Raw genomic sequence first — 20,088 nt, forward strand, 5'->3', positions numbered from 1 at the left:
ACTTCTTTCCCCGGTCACTATCTTTTTTGTTTTGTTGTTTTTTGAGGCAGAGTCTCGCTCTGTCGCCCAGGCTGCAGTGCAGTGGTGTGACCTCACTGCAACTTCCACCTCCCAGGTTTAAGCAATTCTCCTGCCCAGCCTCCTGAGTAGCTGGGATTACAGGCCCCCACCACCACACTCAGCTAATTTTTCTTTCTTTTTTTCTTTTTGAGACGGAGTCTTGCTCTGTTGCCCAGGCTGGAGTGCAGTGGCATGATCTCGGCTCACTGCAACCTCCACCTCCCAGGTTCAAGCGATTCTCCTGCCTCAGCCTCCTGAGTAGCTGGGATTACAGGCGCTCGCCACCATGCCTGGCTAATTTTTGTATTTTTAGCAGAGACAGGGTTTCACCATGTTGGTCAGGCTGGTCTTGAACTCCTGACCTTGTGATCTGCCTGCCTTGGCCTCCCAACATGCTGGGATTACAAGCGTGAGCCACCGCGCCTGGCCTAATTTTTGTATTTTTAATAGAAACGGGGTTTCACCATGTTGGCCAGGCTGGTCTCAAACTCCTGACCTCAGGTGATCCACCTGCCTCAGCCTCCCATCGTGCTGGAATTACAGGCATGAGCCACTGTGCCCGACTTCCCCTGTTCCCATCACAGCACTCTGTTTTACCTTCTTCATAGCAGTTGCCACTCTGAAGCTATTTATTTACAAGCCTATGCGCTTCCCTCCAGCAGAAGGAAGGTCCTGAGAGCAGCCGTGTCTGTCTTGCTACCGCTATATCTCACGCAGTATGCCTTACACATAGTAGGCCCTCAGTGTTTAGTAAATGAATTACAAGGAGGTCTGTGAGGAACCGGCTATACCTAGTTCGGGTTGGTGACTTACTGTCCCGCGTGCATGCATCAACTTATTCTTCATTCAATCCATTTCTTGAACCACTGCCTTGCAACTGGACGCTAAGGCTACAGGGAGGAATCAGAACTGGATGCTGTCCTGCCCTTGAGGAGATCAGTTTCGTAGACTCCGCAACAGCAGTTGTGCTTCTCAAGAAACCCCGAAGGGCCATGTTGCGGTCACTCTCCTCCAGGGATCCAGAGTCAGAGCCACCCTCTTTCCGTAGACCATTTCTGGGGACCAAAGCAATCCCTGTATTCCACTCCTCTCGGACCGCGGAGGAACCACCCATCCCACTCGGGTCCAGAGTCAGGGCCTCGCGGGTCCGGGAACGCCGCCCTCCCGGTGAAGCTCCCCTTCCGTCTCTAAGGACCCGGGACCGGAGCGCCGCGGCCCGGCCAGGGGGCGGGACGTCAGCGGAGCTGGGCGGAAGCCCAGCCATCTGCCGCGAGGCCGGCGCCTCCGTGCGGCGGCCGAGGGCGGGGCGCGCCGGGGCGGGGCTGCGCCGGGCCGGGGGAGGGGAGCGGGCCGGGACGCAGCCCAGGGCCGGGAAGGCCGCGGCCACCGGAAGAGTAGCGGCCGCCAGCCCAGCCGGGAGAGTGGGGAGCGGAAGCGGCGGCCGCGGCGGCGGCGGGCGGCGCTGGGACCCGGGAGCGGCCGGAGAACAAGGGAGCTGGCGCCGCGGGCCGCCGCCGAGCTGGGTTGAGCCGCTGGGCCGCGCCGCGCGCCGCCGCCGCCGCCGTGTGGAAGGCTCGGCCCGGCCGCCCGAGCAGGCCGCGCGCGGGCCTCCGGGCCCGAGGCCCGAGCCATGGGCGAGACCAAGATCATCTACCACTTGGACGGGCAGGAGACGCCGTACCTCGTGAAGCTGCCCCTGCCCGCCGAGCGCGTCACCTTGGCGGACTTTAAGGGCGTTCTGCAGCGACCCAGCTATAAGTTCTTCTTCAAGTCTATGGACGACGATTTCGGGTGAGGATGGCCCCCGCCCCGCCCCCGGGAGCCGGAGGCGGCTCCCCAGGGACGACGCGGCCCGCCTCGACTTCCCTCGCTCGCCGGCTCCTAGCCCCGCTCTGACTTCAGGGGCGACTCGGCCCATTGGGGCCCCGTGGGTTCCAGCCCCTCTAGGGACTCCCGTTCACCCCTGAAGGGGGGACCTGGGCCTCCCTGGTTTAAGGGGACGTCCAACTCCCCGAGAGCAATCAGAGTTCCTGCCGTGCGGTCCCCTCACCTCCTCAGGGACCAGTGGCCCCCAGCGACAGACACACGCCCCCTCCACCTGGTTCCGGAGCCCGAGTCTCCGTCCTCCTCCTGCCGAGGGGCCGGCGCCTCTTTTCCGCAGACTGGGGTTGCGTGGCCCTGGTTCTTCGCCCCTTCATCTTTTCAGCAGCGCGGCTCCCAGCCATATTTGGAGTATGCTGCATCTGAGGGCTCTGCTGGGGCTCTGAGCTGGGGGAGGGGTGCGGGGGTGCTCGGGCGCCGGCCAGGAGCAGGGTCTGCAGATCTGATGTTTATCTTAGCTGCCTCTCCTCTCCCTTGTGGGCTGCTGGGGGTGTCGTCACTGGAACAGAGCGCCTGACCCCTGAGGACTGGGCCTCACTGACCCAGGTGCTGATCTTTCCTCCAATTCTGGCCTTTTTCCTCCAGATGGTGGCCAAGGGGGAGACGTTGGGAAGGGCCTGGGGCCTGGATGGGAGGGCCAGGAAGAGTTTCTTGGTGTTCTCCATCTTCCCCTCCCTGGTGGGGTCTTCCCTTCCACCCAGCTGCAGAGATCTGGACAGGCAGAGTTGGGAAGCAGTCACTTCCCCTTTAAGAGGGGATGGAATGTTGGAGCCGGAAGGTTCTGAAGCAGCTGGCCTGGAAGGGGGGCCTGGCTGATCCCCTCGAACCCCCCAACTCCCAGGAGACTGGGGGAGGGGGAGGCGCCCACACTAGCCTGCCGCCTCACTAGCTGGGCGCTGGGCCTGGAGTCGTTGGGGAAGGCCCCACCAGGCCTGAAGGCTGCCTCTCCAGCCCTCGCCTGAGGCCTGCACTGCTCTTTGGAGCTGAGGCCCCACAGCCAAGAGGAGACATTCTTCTCCCCAGTGCTCATCAGTCTGGCTTTTCTCCCAAGCCCCTGACCCACCTAGCCCTGGGAAGCAAGCACCTTCTGTCTAATGCCTGGCATGTGTTGCTGTCACCTTCTGCCCGGGAACTCAGGATTGGATGAGCCCCTGAAATCTTGTGTGTGAGAGTCCTTTGTACAGTGGGCAGTGCTATGTAGATTCGAACTATTCTGGTTTCTGTTGTTGTTCCTGCCCTGGGGAGGGGTGCTCCTGGTGTGGTGACGATTATCTGCCTTCAGCCCAGAGACAGATACCTCTGATTTGAAGATTCTGAGGAGGGATGGATCGAGAAGGGGTCTGGGTGAGGGAGTGGGTGCCTTGGCCTGGCAAGAGAAAAATAGGGTTAGAAAGGATCAAGCTACAGCCTCCACGTAAGGAATAGGGGAAGATCAACCGGAGTCCAGTGCCCTGGGGCCATCCCAGATCCAGATGCCTTGCAGGGCTAGGGCTAGGATAGGCTGTCTCTCCACCCTCCACTTATCTCCCCATCCACCCGGCCTGGCCCCGGCCTCCTAAGCCTGGACAACTCTGGGCTGCTGTCACTCTCCCAAGGCTGCTGTTGAGGCAGGCCAAACTGCAGTTGTAAGAGGGCCCCCATTACACCAATCACTGTTTACTTAATATTTTTCTTTAAATCTATTGTCAGTACACTCATTCTTACTCTTTTTTTTTTTTTTTGAGACGGAGTTTCGTTCTTGTTGCCCAAGTTGGAGTGCAATGGCGCGATCTCAGCTCACCGCAACCTCCGCCTCCCGGGTTCAAATGATTCTCCTGCCTCAGCCTCCCAAGTAGCTGGGACTACAGGCACGTGCCACCACGCCTAGCTGATTTTTGTTTTTTTAGTAGAGACGGGGTTTCACCATGATGACCAGGATGGTCTCAATCTCTTGACCTCGTGCTCCGTCTGCCTCAGCCTCCCAAAGTGCTGGGATTACAGGTGTGAGCCACCACACCCGGCCCACTCATTCTTTTTCTTAGCTTAAACCAAGCAATAATGTGAAACCATAGGTCTGATTTTCTATTTATATTTCTTTCTAAATTATGTTTAACATAAATATTTAACGATTGAACTAAGCAATGTTAATTTATGTGCCACCTGAAGCCATCTTGCAAACATCAGTGGTACTTGAACCAAAATATCAGAGTTGGACCATTTTAGCAGGGTTGAAAACAGTACTAAAAATGAAGTGGAGGCTGGACTCGGTGGTTCACACCTGTAATCCCAGCACTTTGGGAGGCTGAGGCAGGTGGATCACGAGGTCAGGAGTTCAAGACCAGCCAGGCCAACATGGTGAAACCCCTTCTGTACTAAAAATAAAAAATTAGTTGGGTGTGGTGGCACATGCCTGTAATCCCAGCTACTCAGGAGGCTGAGGCAGGAGAATCGCTTGAACCTGGGAGGCAGAAGTTGCAGTGAGCCAAGATTGCTCCACTGCACTCCAGCCTGGGCAACAGAGTGAGACTCCTTCTCAAAAAAATAATAATGAAGTGGAGAAGATGGATTTTGTTTTTATCCTCAGAAGGATAAATGAGCAGGAGACCTGATACGGCTGTCTTGTGACAGAGGACTAATAGCTGACTAATAACATATGTACATATATGTATGTGTGTGTTTCATTTATTTAACACACTCCTTTTATGCTTAGTGTGCCAGGGACTAATCTAAATGTTTTTCAAATCTTCACTCACTTAATCTTCAAAACAGCCCTGTGAAATAGATAGTATAATGATATCTCGGTTTACAAATGAAACTATTACAAATGAAACTATGCCGGGCATGGTGGCTCACACTTGTCATGTCAGCACTTTGGGAGGCTGAGGTGGGAAGATCGCCTGAGGCCAGGAATTCAACACCAGTCTTGGCAACATAGCCAGACCCCATCTCTACAAAAAAATTTTTTTTAATTAGCCAGGTGTGATGGAGTGTGCCTGTAGTCCCAACTTGGGAAGTTGAAACAGGAGGATCACTTGAGCACAGGAGTTTGGGGCTGCAGTGAACTGTGATGGTGCCACTGTACTCCAGCCTGGGCAGTAGAGTGAGACCCTGTTTCAACAACAAAAAAAGGAAACTAGAGCACAGAAAGCTTAAGTAACTTGCCCAACCAAGGTCATACGGCTAATAAGAGGCAGCGTTTGCTTTGACATCAGGAATCTGGATCCAAATCAAAATCCTTAATCACGCAATTGTAAGTGTCATTATTGTCATCATTTTACTGATGAATCCTCTCCGAGGGAGGTGGTAAGCCTTGGCAAACTGTAGAGGTGATAAGGCCACCATTTCTCCAAGCCCCACAAGACAAGGGTCAGGCGGGGGCCATTGACCCTAGCTGACAGAGGGAAGGTTGTCAGGTGGGGAAGGCTGCTGTCTCTCCAGTTTCTCCACTTGTGCCTCAGCCTTTGAGGTTCTGTTGTGAGGCCTGAGGACTCTTCAAGTCCCATCTGGTCTCCAAAAGTATTTGTCAGGCTTAGGGTAAGCTCAGCCATCTTTTTAAATTTTTATTTATCTCATTTTTTTGAGGAGTTTCGCTCTTGTCACCCAGGCTGGAGTGCAGTGGCGAAATCTCGGCTTACAGCAACCTCTGCCTCCTGGGTTCAAGCAATTCTCCTGCCTCAGCCTCCCAAGTAGCTGGGATTACAGGCACCCACCGCCATGCCCAACTAATTTTTGTATTTTTAGTAAAGACAGGGTTTCATCATGTTGGTCAGGCTGGTCTCAAACTCCTGACCTCAGGTGATCCACCCGCCTCAGCCTCCCAAAGTGCTGGGATTACTGGCATGAGCCACTGTAGCCGGCCTGCCATCTTAAGTTATTTGAAAAATGGAGGAGAGATAAACATCTTTAGCATTGAGGGCATGGTAGATGGTACATGGAAGTAAGGTACCTACTGCTAGTCTGATGTTCAAGCAATTCTCCTGCCTCAGCCTCTCAAATAGCTGGAACTACTGGTGTCTGCCACCACACCTGGCTAATTTTTGCATTTTTAGTAGAGATGGGGTTTTGCTATGTTAGCTAGGCTGGTCACAAACTCTTGACCTCAAGTGATCCGCCTGCCTTGGCCTCCCAAAGTGCTGAGATTACAGGCATGAGCACCGCACCTGGCTTATCTTATCTTTATATCCTGACACCTGTGTAACACTCAGCAGATGTCTATCCAGTGAACACGTGCTGCTCCTGCGGCTCCAACCACTTCCTGGATTGCAGTATATTTCCGTGAACTATCCACTGGACCACAGTCCCACTGAGAACAAGGCAGACTCTGGGTCTGATGTTTCATGAGATCTCTACAGTAGCAAGCTCAGGACCTAAAACCCACTGGGCTCTCAGCCAAAGTATTTTAATTGGATGAACAATGCTCTGCCCTAAAAATGTATATGTAGTTAGAAATAGCGTGTGGACCCTGCTAAAAAGTGACAGTGTAACTAGCTTGTAATGCCTGGATCATGCTCAGCATTTGAGGATCCAGTTACCAGGATGAGACAGAGGCTTGGAGAAATTGGTAGGCTAGTAACTGGGAGAATTGGAATTTGAGCCCATATTTGTTTGACTCTGTTTGGGGTGTGAGTGTGTGTGTGTGTGTGTGTGTGTGTGTGAGTGCTGTGTAACCCCAGCCATTCAGCTCCATGGTGGGTGAATAAGGCCTGACTGAGGTCCCCCAGAGCTGCCGAAGATCAGCTGATTCTTGTGAGTCAGCAGAGCCTTGGTGACCTGTTGGTGACCCCCAGAAAGAGAGGAAACGTGTATTGTGGAGAAGTGTGGTGGGGCCTGCTGGGGGAGGGGTGGGTAGGGACTCGGCAGCATCTTCCCACCCATAGGCAGACCCCCCTCCAAAGCAGGCTGTGCCATGTGGCCCATGTATTCCCTTTTCCTCTGAGTCCTGTGGGGCTGCCAGCTTGCAGTACCCTGTGGCCAGACTGGCTGGTGGGTCTGAGCTACCTCTCTGTCCCTTCTTTTTAGCCTATCCTTTCTTTTTTTTTGAGATGGAGTTTGGCTTGTGTTGCCCAGGCTGGAGTGCAATGGCACGATCTCAGCTTACTGTAACCTCCGCCTCCCGGGTTCAAGCGATTCTCCTGCCTCAGCCTCTCGAGTAGCTGGGATTACAGGTGTGCACCACCATGCCTGGCTAATTTTGCATTTTTAGTAGAGATGGGGTTTCTCCATGTTGGTCAGACTGGTCTCGAACTCCTGACCTCAGGTGATCCCCCACACCCCTGCCTTGGCCTCCCAAAGTGCTGGGATTACAGACGTCAGCCATGGCACCTGGCCTCTAGCCTATCCTTTCTACACTTTCTGCCATGGTGGGCCTGAGTAGGATGATTTGGGCTGCTTTCCAAGGATTGCTGTCGTGTTGGGAATGATGGAGGAACCAGAGATGGATGGGAGTGGGAAGGGCAGGCTCGGTCTGCGAACTTGGCTGTGAGTCCAAAAACGTGAGCATCACAAGGAGCCAAGCACGTTTCCGGCTCTGGGCAGAAGCTGCTCTAAGAACAAAGGGGGCTGAGCACAGTGGCTCATGCCTGTAATCCCAGCACTTTGGGAGGCTGAGGTGGGTAGATCACCCTGTGGTCAGGAGTTTGAGACCTGCTTGGCCAGCATGTTGAAACCCCGTCTCTACTAAAAATACAAAAATTACCCAGGCATGTTGGCAGGCACCTGTAATCCCAGCTACTCAGGAGGCTTAGGCAGGAGAATCACTTGAACCCGTGAGGTGAAGGTTGCAGTGAGCTGAGATTGCAGCACTGCGCTCTAGCCTGGGTGACACAGTGAGACTTCGTCTCCAAAAAAAAAAAAAAAAATCAAGGCAGGACTAGACTTCCCAACCTCCTCCTTGCTGTCTTTCCTCTCTGCTTAGAGCTCCCGGTTATGTGTCATCTCACCCCTGGTCACGTCTTCCCATCTCTGTACTCCTGGCATATTTGACAGTCTGAGGGTCCTCAAACTTTTCCACTCCCCTTCCCAGCCCCAAACTGCAGTTACTATCTTAACTTCTTGCTTCACTACGTTCCCTAGGCCAAACTACAAGTCCCTTGGCCACATTCCACACCCTTCACACCTCATATCATCGTCCTCCTGAATCCACCCTCCACACAGACCCACATTACCTCTGTTATTATATAGTAAAGAATGTGAAATACAATGGAAAGAGTATGGATTTTGGAGTCAGACAAGCTCTGACATCTATTAGTCCTGTGACCTTGGATAAGTTACTGAATGTTTCTCAATTTGTTTTCATGAAATGAAGATCATATTGTCTGCCCACTGAGGCTGATGTGAAGATTATAGGTTCTAACTCTAGGGAGATAAGGTGGTGTAATAGGTAAGAATGCAGACGTTAGACTCAGGCTGACCAGGATTCAAATTCCAGCTCTTCACATACTAGTAGTAGGAGTTTAGGTGAATTACTGAACCTATTGAGCCTAGTTTCCCCATTGTACCTACCTTTCTTTTTCACCCAGACTGGAGTGCAGTGGCACAGTCATAGCTCGCTGCAGCCTCGAACTCCCAGGCTCAAGCAATCTTCCCACCTCAGCCTTCCACAAGTAGCTGGGACCATAGGCGCACGCCACCACGCCCGGCTAATTTTTGTATTTGTTTTGTTTTGTAGAGACGGGGCCTCACTATGTTGACCAGGCAAATCTTAAAACTCCTGGCCTCAAGTGATCCTCCTGCCTCAGCCTCCCAAAGTGCTGGGATTACCAGTGTGAGAGAGAGCAAGTGTTACTGTTAATTATCATAATGGCATGTGGAAAATGTGCAGTAAATGCCTTTTTTTTTTTTTTTTTTTGAGACAGAGTCTTGCTCGTCGCCCAGACTGGAGTACAGTGGCACAATCTCAGCTCACTGTGACCTCCACCTCCTGGGTTTGAGCGATTTGCCTGCCTCAGCCTCCCAAGTAGCTGAGATTACAGGTACCCACCACCACATCCAGCTAATTTTTGTATTTTTAGTAGAGACCAGGTTTTATCATGTTGGCCAGGCTGGTCTCGAACTCCTGACCTCATGATCCACCCACCTCAGCCTCCCAAAGTGGGGATTACAGGCGTGAGCCACCACACCCAGCCTCCACTTCTCTTTTCTAATTTTCTTAAATTCTTTGTTCACACCTCCCACAACAACGTTAGGATTTCTACTTAAGAAAGGAAGGACAATTACAATTCTATGCTTTTTTTCCAATTAGGGATCAGAGGAAAAGAGAAAATCTAGTGCAGAAGAATCATGATGTTGGGGATGGGTAGTGCACTCTGGAGATTTTAGGGAGTGGCATGGAGGGCAGTGATGTGTCCATTTTAATTTGCAACCACCTGATGACAGAGGATACCCCAGGAAGGCGTCTGGCCCAGGCAGGGCTGGTGTCTTCCTGGTGGTGCTAAAGTGCTGTCCCTTAGGCTCCCCCACCTCTGCTTTCATTTGAACAGTCTTGTGCTGGTGGTTTGAGTCTCCGTTTAGAATAGAGGAGCCCCTGAGAGTTGGGATTTGGGGATCCTTCATTTCACCCTAGAAGGTTCTCTGTGGCATCCCCCTTTCTCTGCAGAGTGGTGAAGGAGGAGATCTCGGATGACAATGCCAAGCTGCCGTGCTTCAATGGCCGGGTGGTGTCCTGGGTAAGGAGCCTCAGCCTTCCATCCACCTGCATCCCTGTGCTGGGCTGGACAAGGGAAATGCATCACTGAGACTGTAGCTGGTGGTTTTAAGCTTTAGTGTCTGCATCTTGCTTTAGCTTTCTAAATGAACTGTTTCTCACCCGAGATTCTGTAACCTTGATGAAAAGTGGTGGGAAAGGGGGAGAGGGAGAGACAGAAACACACGGTGGGGACAGTAACGTTTCCTGTGCCTTTGACACTTGCCTCAGCTTTCCTCCTGCCAGCTGCTGATCTCTGCTCAGACCGCTGAACCTTGTTCTTTGCTCCCCCTCCACTTCACCACACCGTGTCTTCCAGCCTCCCCATCAGTAGCAGGCAGTGGCAGAGGGGCCACTGTTCATCTCAGCCGCCCTTGCACAGCCCTGTCTTTTCTCCCTCCGTATTTCCTGCTTCCTTCTTCCTAGGCCTTCCTGCCTTGCCAGAAGCCAACTATCCCTTTCTCTTTAGTGCTCCTGTAACATACTGCTGACTCTGTTTCTCCCCTTCAGCTGGTGTCTGCTGAGGGCTCACACCCAGACCCAGCCCCCTTCTGTGCTGACAACCCGTCGGAGCTGCCACCACCTATGGAGCGCACTGGAGGCATCGGGGACTCCCGACCCCCATCCTTCCAGTGAGTGTGACCTGAGGGTGGAGAGGGCCACATCAGCTAAGCCCAGGGCTCGGGGAGGGAGCCCCCAGCCTGCCCCCTCCCCCATCAAGTCTCTTCCCTGCAGCCCTCATGCTGGTGGGGGCAGCCAGGAGAACCTGGACAATGACACAGAAACGGACTCCTTGGTGTCTGCCCAGCGAGAGCGTCCACGCCGGAGGGATGGCCCAGAGCATGGTATATCTTCCTGAACACAGACACCCTCCCCATGCTTTCCACCCAGCTAGCCACCTCCTTGCCCTACTTCCTGTGCTCAGGATGCGCCTGGCCTCAGTGCAGTCCCTGCTTACCTCCTTCCTTCATCCTGCGCTGGCACTGTGTAAACACGACTGCTTCCATCCCTGCAGCAGCCCGGCTCAACGGAACCGCGAAGGGGGAGCGGCGGCGAGAGCCAGGCGGTTACGACAGCTCGTCCACCCTCATGAGCAGCGAGCTGGAGACCACCAGCTTCTTTGACTCAGATGAGGATGACTCCACCAGCAGGTGGGGCTTGAGTTTCATGGGTCTTGTGGGGCAGGTGACCCCCGAGGAGCCTAAAACCTGAGGATGTGGGGCCCCTCGGAGGCTGGTGGGCTTTGTGCTGGGGACCCAGGCCCTGCAGTGCCTCTCATGGGGCAGGGCTGGGCCAGCCTGCTGGGGAACGACTGTGGGCCCCACAGGTTCAGCAGCTCCACAGAGCAGAGCAGCGCCTCACGCCTGATGAGAAGACACAAGCGGCGGCGGCGGAAGCAGAAGGTTTCCCGGATTGAGCGGGTATGGGGTCTGGAAAGCTAGGGATGGTGCGGGCGGATGGTGAGCCCTTCCTAGGCAGGGCCAAGGTTTGTTCTTCCTTATATCCCTTCCCCTTAGTGCAGTGTTTAGAACCTTGGGGCGGGGGCAGTGCCGAGGACTCACCTTGAGGAGGAGCCAGGCGGGAGTGAATTCCTGCCACCCCCACCTGCTGCTCAGGGCCTCTGTCTATTCCAGTCCTCATCCTTCAGCAGCATCACGGACTCCACCATGTCACTCAACATCATCACGGTCACTCTCAACATGGGTGAGTCTGAGGAAACCGCAATCTCAGGCACCTGCTCTGTGCCAGACACTCGGCAGACTTGAGGTCAGAGAGGCGCAGAGTTTGTTCCCTGCCCTCCAGGAGCTCTCTTTCCTAAACATCAGCTGATACATAAACTGATCATTTTAGTACCTCACCATCAGGGCTGTGACAGAGATAAGCACAGAGAGTTGTGGAAGCAGAAAATGGCATCAGGGAAGTCTTCCTGGAGGAAATGATTTCTGAGTGTCCACTCCTTTGCATCTCTCAGCCATTGCATCCTTGCTCTCTGATTTCTGCCCTAGGTACTCTTTAAGAGACAGCTGGATGTAATAAAAGGAGCCCAACTTTGGGATTCAATCTGAGTTTGAGTCCTGGCTCTGCCACTTACTGGCTTAGAAAAGTCATCTTCTAAGTTCACTGAACCTCAGTTGCCTGCTCTGTAAAATGGGACTGAGTCCCTACCTTACAGCCAGCAAGGATTCCGTGGAAGCATGTTTGAGCATGCATGCTGAGTGCAGTGTCTGGTTCAGGATCACTAAATGTCAGTTCAGTTCCTGTCCCTTTCCATTTCCTAACGGGCTGGGAATGTGGGTAGGAACCTTGCTCCCCGTTAAGGTCTTAAATTACTCTCTGTAGAAAAATATAACTTCTTGGGCATCTCCATCGTGGGCCAAAGCAACGAGCGTGGAGATGGCGGCATCTACATTGGCTCCATCATGAAGGGCGGGGCCGTGGCTGCTGACGGGCGCATCGAGCCAGGAGATATGCTGTTACAGGTATCAGCGCTCACCTGAGGTAGTTGTGTGGATAGGGAGCAGGGAGGTGTCCTACCATCTGCACCCTGCTCATTCAGAGGCCCCTTCTTGGTTGGGGGAAGACTCCCTGACCTACCAAGTTGAGTTCCTCTTTCATCCTCCCCAACACAACTGCTCATCCCACTCCGGGTCCTCTTTCCCAGGTAAACGAGATCAACTTTGAGAACATGAGTAATGACGATGCAGTCCGGGTACTGCGGGAGATTGTGCACAAACCGGGGTATGGATGGAATGGGGCACTGGGCAAGGGGCATGGTCTTGCCTGTACACATCCTGCCTTCACTAGGACACCCTTGTTTTCAGGCCCATCACCCTGACTGTAGCCAAGTGCTGGGACCCAAGTCCACGTGGTTGCTTCACGTTGCCTAGGAGTAAGTGGATGGGAGACTCAGTCCTAACGCTGGTGCTTACATACATGAGCCCGGTCTCTCTTCTGTCACCCAGAACCCCCACACGTATCCTGTTGGGCCCAGCAGTGGGTGGAGTGGGTGGCCCATGACTCCTCATCCTCCCTGCAGGCGAGCCCATCCGGCCCATTGACCCTGCGGCTTGGGTCTCCCACACTGCAGCCATGACGGGCACCTTCCCTGCATACGGCATGAGCCCCTCCCTGAGCACCATCACCTCCACCAGCTCCTCCATCACCAGTTCCATCCCTGACACAGAGCGTGAGTGTCTAACCCTGTCTCCTGGGCTCAGCAGACAGGGCCAGGTCAGGGAAACTGATGAGGTTCCACGTGGAGACTCTTGCTTGAGCATCAGAGAGGGCCGGAGAGGGGACTCAGCTCCTATCAGCGACCCCACGCTGCAACTCCCCCACAGTGGGCACTCCAACCCCCACTCAACAGTGTTTGCTTCTGAACCTGTATGAGCACCCAGGGGACCTCAGTTTCCCCTTAGAAAATGGGACTCACGATATAAACGTTACCAGATTCCTGTGGGTTTAATGAGAGGATGTAAATGAAGCACCATTGCAATGTGTGGTATAAAGTAAGCATTCAGTAAATGGCAGCCATTTCGGTTATCATAGCATGTTCATTATACCCTGGGCCAAGCACCTGCATTTACATTATTTAATTCTTTCTTCAAATAGCCTTGTAAAGTAGATATTAAAGTCCCCATTTTTTCACAGAAGGGGAAACTGAGTGTCCAAGAAGTCCATAATTTTCCCAGCATTGGTCCCATAACGATTAGGTGGTAGAGCTAGAAAGCAAACTCTTGTTTCCCTAACTCCAAAGCCCCCTTTCTGCCTCACCATTCTGCCTCCCACCCCCAGGCCTAGACGACTTCCACCTGTCCATCCACAGTGACATGGCTGCCATCGTAAAAGCCATGGCCTCCCCTGAATCAGGGTTGGAGGTCCGTGACCGCATGTGGCTCAAGATTACCATCCCTAACGCTTTCATCGGTGAGAGAGCCCATGGTGGGATGTGGGATGGGTGGGAGTGACGGGCAGGGCAGGGCCGGCTGGGGGACCCAGGACTTACCTTGAGCTGGAACCAGCCCCAGCCTCATAGCTTCTTTGAGGCCAGATGGGTCCAAGTCAGATGGGCCCCCCCCAATCAACTGGCAGCCTTGCCCCCAGGCTCAGATGTGGTGGACTGGCTGTACCACAATGTGGAAGGCTTCACTGACCGGAGGGAGGCCCGCAAGTATGCCAGCAACCTGCTGAAAGCTGGCTTCATCCGCCACACCGTCAACAAGATCACCTTCTCCGAGCAGTGCTACTACATCTTTGGCGACCTCTGCGGCAGTATGTGCCTCCCTCACCTTCTTGTCCTGTCTCCTGGCTAGGAGTGGGGAGGTAGCCAGGGAGGTGGCAGCAGACTCTGGGGAACCCAGATTGGAGGACAGCAGAGCCAGGGGCCCAACTCAAGCCCTAGGAGTTCTGTGGTGGAAGAAGAGTCCTGTCTAACCTGTTCGCCTGCCCACATCTCCCTGTTGGGCCTGGCATTTTCTAAGTGCCTGCTCTGCCTGACCATGCTGGTTGTTCCCAAAGCATCATCTTACTCAAGCCTCACAGCCTCCCAGAGGCCCAGCTCAGGAGGATACTGACAGAATAGGCCTTTTCCTTCTCACTGGCCAGAGTCTCAGCTAGGGGTGTTACAGGCTTGGGAAGAACTGGAGGCCTAGGTAACCCTGAGGAGCACAGTCATTTGCCTCAAGACAACAGCCTGGAGGCTCACGGTGTCATCAGCTCTTTGGGCAAGAGCTGACACAGACCACTGCTTTCCTCCACCACCACTCCCCATGCTGGCTGCTGGCCTCTTGACAGGTTGATGGCTTGGCTGCAACATCCACGGTCAGCCTCACAGCCCTGTCTCCTGACTTCTTTCCTGGAAGGCTGGGCTGGCTCTCCTTAGGGCTAGGAGGAATGTCTCATCTTAATAGGGCAGGTGACCTCAAGGGCAATTATTGCTCTCTTGGAGCTCTGGGAACTGGTACAAATAGTGTGTGAGCAGAAGGTGTCCCAGGAAGGAATTGAGTCCTAGTGACTGGCCCCTTATACTCTCTTCAAGGTAGTTCCAATATTGGTGGGAGCAGCCTTGCCCTTAAGGAATGTAAATTTCCCTGGGGGCGCCAGAGTCATGAGATGAGGAATATTAGTGGGTGAGACAGTGCTGTGAAGAGCCGGGCCTGGCTGGGAACGGGGTGGAGAGCACTGGGGGAGGCACCTAAGTTGTTTTTTCTTTGTGGTCCCTTCCCACCCTACTCACCCTCCCAGCAGCACTGGAAAGTGCAATCAGGGCCTAGTACCTTCATTATATAGGGAATCTCTGGAGGACCCTGCACTCATTCTAGGCTTTTAGTGGGTATTTAGTTCTAGGTGAGGGAGTGGGTAAAACTTTACCTACATTTCCCAAACTGGCTGGGCGAGGTGGCTAATGCCTGTAATCCTGGTACTTTGGGAGGCCGAGGTGGGTGGATCACCTGAGGTTGGGAGTATAAGACCAGCCTGACTAATATGGAGAAAACCCGTCTCTACTAAAAATACAAAACTAGCTGGGCGTGGTGGCACATGCCTGTAATCCCAGCCACTCGGGAGGCTGAGGCAGGAGAATCGCTTGAACCCTGGAAACAGAGGTAACAGTGAGCTGAGATCGCGCCATTGCACTCCAGCCTGGGCAACAAGAGCAAAACTCCATCTCAAAAAAAAAATTTCCCAAATTGCTCCTTACTCCTAATTAATGACTTCATCAGAGAAGGTAAGGAGGAAGTAAGCTACTCTTAGCTTCTGTTCTGATTACAGTTCAGGCTGGCCTCGGGCTGGTCATTGAACCTCTCTGGACTTCACTGTCCTCGTGGGGGAAAAACATGATGAATGCCTTCTTCATAGGACTGTGCTGACATCTGCAGAAGATAATGTTCTCTCTTGTGCTTCATGAACTTCAGGTGTGATGTACTTGGTGGCTATCTGGTATTTCAGCCTTCCAGATTCCCCAACTTGCACCGGCTGAGAGAACAGAAGATAAAATGGCCACCTAAGAGTTTTGCAGGCCAGGTGCCGTGACTCACGCCTGTAATCCCAGCACTTTGGGAGGTTGAGGCGGGTGGGTCGCCTGAGACCAGCCTGACCAACATGGGGAAACCTCATCTATACTAAAAATACAAAAAAAAAAAAAAAAGAGCTGGGCATGGTGGTGCACTCCTGTCAGGAGGCTGAGGCAGGAGAATTGCTTGAACCGGGAGAAAGAGGTTGCAGTGAGCCAAAACTGCGCCAACTGCACTCCAGCCTCGGGGACAGAGCGAGACACCGTCTCAAAATAAAAAAGAGTTTTGCTGCTTTTATCCCACTGAGGCCAGCAGAGAAAGTACAAAAGCTTCGCAAGGGCCTTCCAGGGATTGGGAGGTACAGCTTTAGCTGAGAATCTAGAATGATGACTCAGGGCCTTCCTGAGGAGGGTCTCCCGGGGGCTGGCTCTGGTGGGGGCAAAGTGGGTCTGCAGAAGTGGGGAGCTCTCTGGTCTGTGCCTCCTCTCATTCTAGCCAGAAACTACCCCGGTCTCTGTCATCCAGAACCCACCTGACCTAGGCTAGGGACCTCTCTGGAAAGACCTAGCTCCATGCGGCCTTCCCTCCACAGACATGGCCAACCTGTCTCTCCACGATCACGATGGCTCCAGTGGCGCCTCTGACCAGGACACGCTGGCCCCTTTGCCGCACCCAGGGGCCGCCCCTTGGCCCATGGCTTTCCCGTACCAGTACCCGCCACCCCCACACCCCTACAACCCGCACCCGGGCTTCCCAGAGCTGGGCTACAGCTACGGCGGGGGCAGCGCCAGCAGTCAGCACAGCGAAGGTAAGGTAATGGGGCCGGGTGGAAGGCACAGGTGGGCCCTGGGCTTCACCCGCCACCCAGCTGCTCCACGCCAGCCCTGTTTGCCTCCTACAGGCAGTCGGAGCAGTGGCTCCAACCGTAGCGGCAGTGATCGGAGGAAAGAGAAAGACCCGAAGGCCGGGGACTCCAAGTCGGGAGGCAGCGGCAGCGAATCGGACCACACGACACGCAGCAGCCTGCGGGGGCCGCGGGAGCGGGCGCCCAGCGAGCGCTCAGGCCCGGCGGCCAGTGAACACAGCCACCGCAGCCACCATTCTCTGGCCAGCAGCCTTCGCAGCCACCACACACACCCGAGCTATGGTCCTCCCGGCGTGCCCCCTCTCTACGGCCCCCCCATGCTGATGATGCCCCCACCGCCCACGGCCATGGGGCCCCCAGGAGCCCCTCCGGGCCGCGACCTGGCCTCAGTGCCCCCGGAACTGACCGCCAGCAGACAGTCCTTCCGCATGGCCATGGGAAACCCCAGTGAGTTCTTTGTGGATGTGATGTGAGCAGGGCCCCTCCCCACCTCCATTCCGCTCCCACCCTAGCCGGCTGCGTTCCTCTCCATCCGTCCGTCTTTTTTACTTTGTTTGGTACCTGAAAGGGAAATAAACGGAACTAAATCCAGGTGCGCTAACTGCTTGCAGGGTGCTGCAAGGGTGGAATGTACCTACTGATTGGCTCTGCAGCCCCTAACCTGCCTCTGGCCCCAGTTCGTTTCCTCTGCCCACTAACTGCTGCACAGGAATTCCCAGAATCCTTTGTGTCCCCGGGACCAGACTTGGTGCTGCCCCTTACTCCCCTCTGCAAACCCCCTTTTGGGAGTTGTCTCTGGCAGTGTCCTTGATGGGATGCCCACTCCCTCATTCTCTCATTTCCCCTTCAGCTCCCTTTCACCATTCACTCAGCTACATCATCCCTCTATTAACTCCACCCCATCAGGCACGTGTGCGGACCTCTCGACTTTACCCCACAGTACTGACACCAAAATACATTTGCTTCATCTGCCCCTACTAACCAACCCCTGCCTGCTGCCTCAGTCCTGCAACCTAAAGCTGTAGTCGCCTCCGGTAGCCATCGTGCTGTCCCTGCCCGTGCCAAGATCAGAGGTCCCGAGGGCCCCCTCAGTTGCCTGAGCAGCTACTGGCTTCCAGAGAGCATCTCTACTCTACCCCTGCCCCTGCCTGCCCTGTGTGCTGGTTCCTTCGGACCCCTAACCCTACTAACCAGCAGGCTCATCTCACCTCCAGGCCTGAAACATTTCTTTTCTTTCTTTTTTCTTCCCCCAATTTTCCCTGGGCCTGGAGCAGCCAAGAATTTCGGGCTGTTTGACTTTCTGTGAGCCCCCAGCAAGGGGAGGCCCAGCCTCCGAGGAGACCAGGAACCCTGCTTCGGCAGCACCTCAGGGCTTCCGAAGGATGTCCAGCCCCCACACCCACACGTTAACATACTGAGTCACTAAGCTTCTGGGGAGGGCCCAGCTTCACCCATGCATGGAGACTCTCCGCCTTTCCAGAGAGAATCAGGCCACACAACACATGGCAGGCTGCAGGGGGCCTCTCTAGCTCTCTTTATCTTTCTCACTCCTGCATGCATACATGCCCAGAGACATGCACAGGTGCCTATGCAAGTTCAGTTAAGCCTCAGGGCTGGCCCCTGCCCAAAGGGCTGGACCCTCTCTCCTAATCCTCTCCTAGGTTGTGGGGCTGGTCCCCTGACATCCTTCTCCCCTTCCTGGCAGCCCTCAAAACTCCCACACGTGTCCCTAGCACTTTTGCACCTGGATAAAGCCCATAAGCTGGGTCAGGCTGGACTCAGCAGAGGACTTGCCCCACAACTGACAGGCCATTGCCACCCCCACACGCAACCTAACCTGTTTTCACATTCGTCATGGCACCCCAGCGCAAAGACACAGGAGCCCACAGGCCAGTTGAGGCTGGGCAAGGACACTTCCAGGACTTCCAGACTGAGTGCCAGGTTTTGTTTTTCACATTCTCCACTTTAAACAAATCATGATTTTCTCTTTAAGCCTCTTGCTATAAATTCCCCTGGCTCCCTGGGCTTCCATATTTTTGGGTCTGGGGTGTCAAAAGTGAGATGAAGTCCTTAGCTCTAGGTTTTGAGGTAAACCAAGGTAAGGACATTTTGGCATTCATACAATTAACAATACTTGGCTAGGTGCGGTGGCTCACGTCTGTAATCCCAGCACTTTGGGAGGCTGAGGCAGGCGGATTGCTTGAGGTCAGGAGTTCAAGATCAGCCTGGCCAACATAGTGAAACCCCATCTCTACTAAAATTACAAAAATTGGATGGGTGTTTTGGTGCCTGACTGTGATCTCAGCTACTCAGGAGGCTGAGGCATGAGAATGCTTGAACCCAGGAAGTGGAGGTTGCAGTGAGCCGAGATCGCACCACTGCATCCATCCTGGGTGACAGAGTGTGATTCTGCCTCAAAAGCAAACAAACAGAGACAATACTTCTTGGGGTTTTGTTAGAGCAGAGGGCTTTGCTGGAAGTGTGACTCAGTCTTGCCTGCCTTCTGGGAGCTCTAGATTTTTCCCTACCCAGTCCATGGCTTCCAGCCACCACAGCAGTGCTGTTTCATGTACTTCTCACTCTGACTCTGTCTTGTCCAACCCTCTTGAGAATATCTCCACGATTGCTCATGCCTGTCAGTATCAGTGCTTCCATCATTCTGTCTTGGATTCACTTCTCTTTCCTTTCTATTTACTCCCAAAATGGAGTCATTCATCCTGATATCCTCAATTGCTGCTGATATGCTGGTGATTCCCAAATATATAGCTCCAACCCCAACTTCCCCCAGACTTCAGATCTGTATTAGTGTTACCTACTGGACGTCTCTGGGCATTTCCATATGGACTCAACTCACGTGCCCAATGAAGTGTGTTTCTCCCGAATTCCTGTCCTGGTTACCCTCATCACGATCTACATAGGCTCACCAGCTAGAAACGTTTATGAGCTTACATTCCTTCTTCCCATATCTTACTCATCAGCACATCATATCCATTTCACTCTAACAATCTTTCTTGAATTTGCCCTCCCTCTCCCCTCTGTCTCTACTTTAATTCACTGGAGCATGGGATTTGGAGTCAGGTTGTTTTGGGTTTGAATTCCAGCTCTACTATTTTTGGTTGTGTGATAGAGTTATTTAACCTCTCTGAGCCTCAGTTCCCTCGTATGTAAAATGATGATAATAATACCTACCTCACAGGGTTGTTGTGAGGATTTAAATTAGATATTGTACGAAAAGTGCCTAGCACAGTGCCTGGCACACAGTAGAGTAGGTGCTCAATAAATGGTAGCTATTATTATTATTATTTTATCATTATTATTATTTACTCTAAATTGGTAGCAGTTTAGGGTATTTTTGGAAGATAAAGCTTTTTGCAAAGATAGGAGTCTTGAAGCCTTGAGTGCTGGTTCAAAAATTAGAAATGCCAGTATTCAGTCATTTAATGACTTCAGGCTGTGACTACTATTTGAAGGAGGTCAGATCTTCATCCGCCACATCATGGCTTCTGGCTGGAGGCTGTGAAGGACTGTAACATTTGCAACCAGATATGCCCTTTCTTGCCCTTCCTTCTTCCCATGACAGGTGCAGTCCTGCCCAAGTAAGGCAGAAATTT

At 53.5% G+C, this 20,088-nt stretch overlaps 1 protein-coding gene across 1 annotated transcript; it reads left to right on the forward strand.

Annotated features, from left to right (window-relative positions):
• The first annotated feature begins 1,425 nt into the window (after positions 1-1,425).
• Positions 1,426-19,776, forward strand: DVL3 (dishevelled segment polarity protein 3). The gene is made up of 15 exons (XM_012457305.2): positions 1,426-1,851; positions 9,515-9,584; positions 10,112-10,233; positions 10,337-10,446; positions 10,617-10,752; positions 10,929-11,022; positions 11,236-11,305; positions 11,942-12,081; positions 12,264-12,340; positions 12,424-12,491; positions 12,639-12,788; positions 13,397-13,528; positions 13,706-13,873; positions 16,205-16,420; positions 16,514-19,776. Exons 1-15 carry the CDS (start codon positions 1,691-1,693, stop codon positions 16,948-16,950), a joined length of 2,151 nt encoding a protein of 716 aa, XP_012312728.2. The 5' UTR covers positions 1,426-1,690; the 3' UTR covers positions 16,951-19,776.
• The last annotated feature ends 312 nt before the right edge of the window (positions 19,777-20,088 follow it).

The sequence above is a fragment of the Aotus nancymaae genome, unplaced genomic scaffold (genome assembly GCF_030222135.1).
Source record: "Aotus nancymaae isolate 86718 unplaced genomic scaffold, 86718_ANA_hifiasm-v0.15.2.pri h1tg000067l, whole genome shotgun sequence".
NCBI classification, from domain to species: Eukaryota; Metazoa; Chordata; class Mammalia; order Primates; family Aotidae; genus Aotus; species Aotus nancymaae.

Coding starts and splice junctions, on each gene's coding strand:
- DVL3 (XM_012457305.2), top strand. CDS start 1,691: ATGGGCGAGACCAAGATCATCTACCACTTGGACGGGCAGGAGACGCCG. Junction 12,492..12,638: donor TTGCTTCACGTTGCCTAGGA/GTAAGTGGATGG, acceptor TCCTCCCTGCAG/GCGAGCCCATCCGGCCCATT. Junction 13,529..13,705: donor CATCCCTAACGCTTTCATCG/GTGAGAGAGCCC, acceptor CCTTGCCCCCAG/GCTCAGATGTGGTGGACTGG.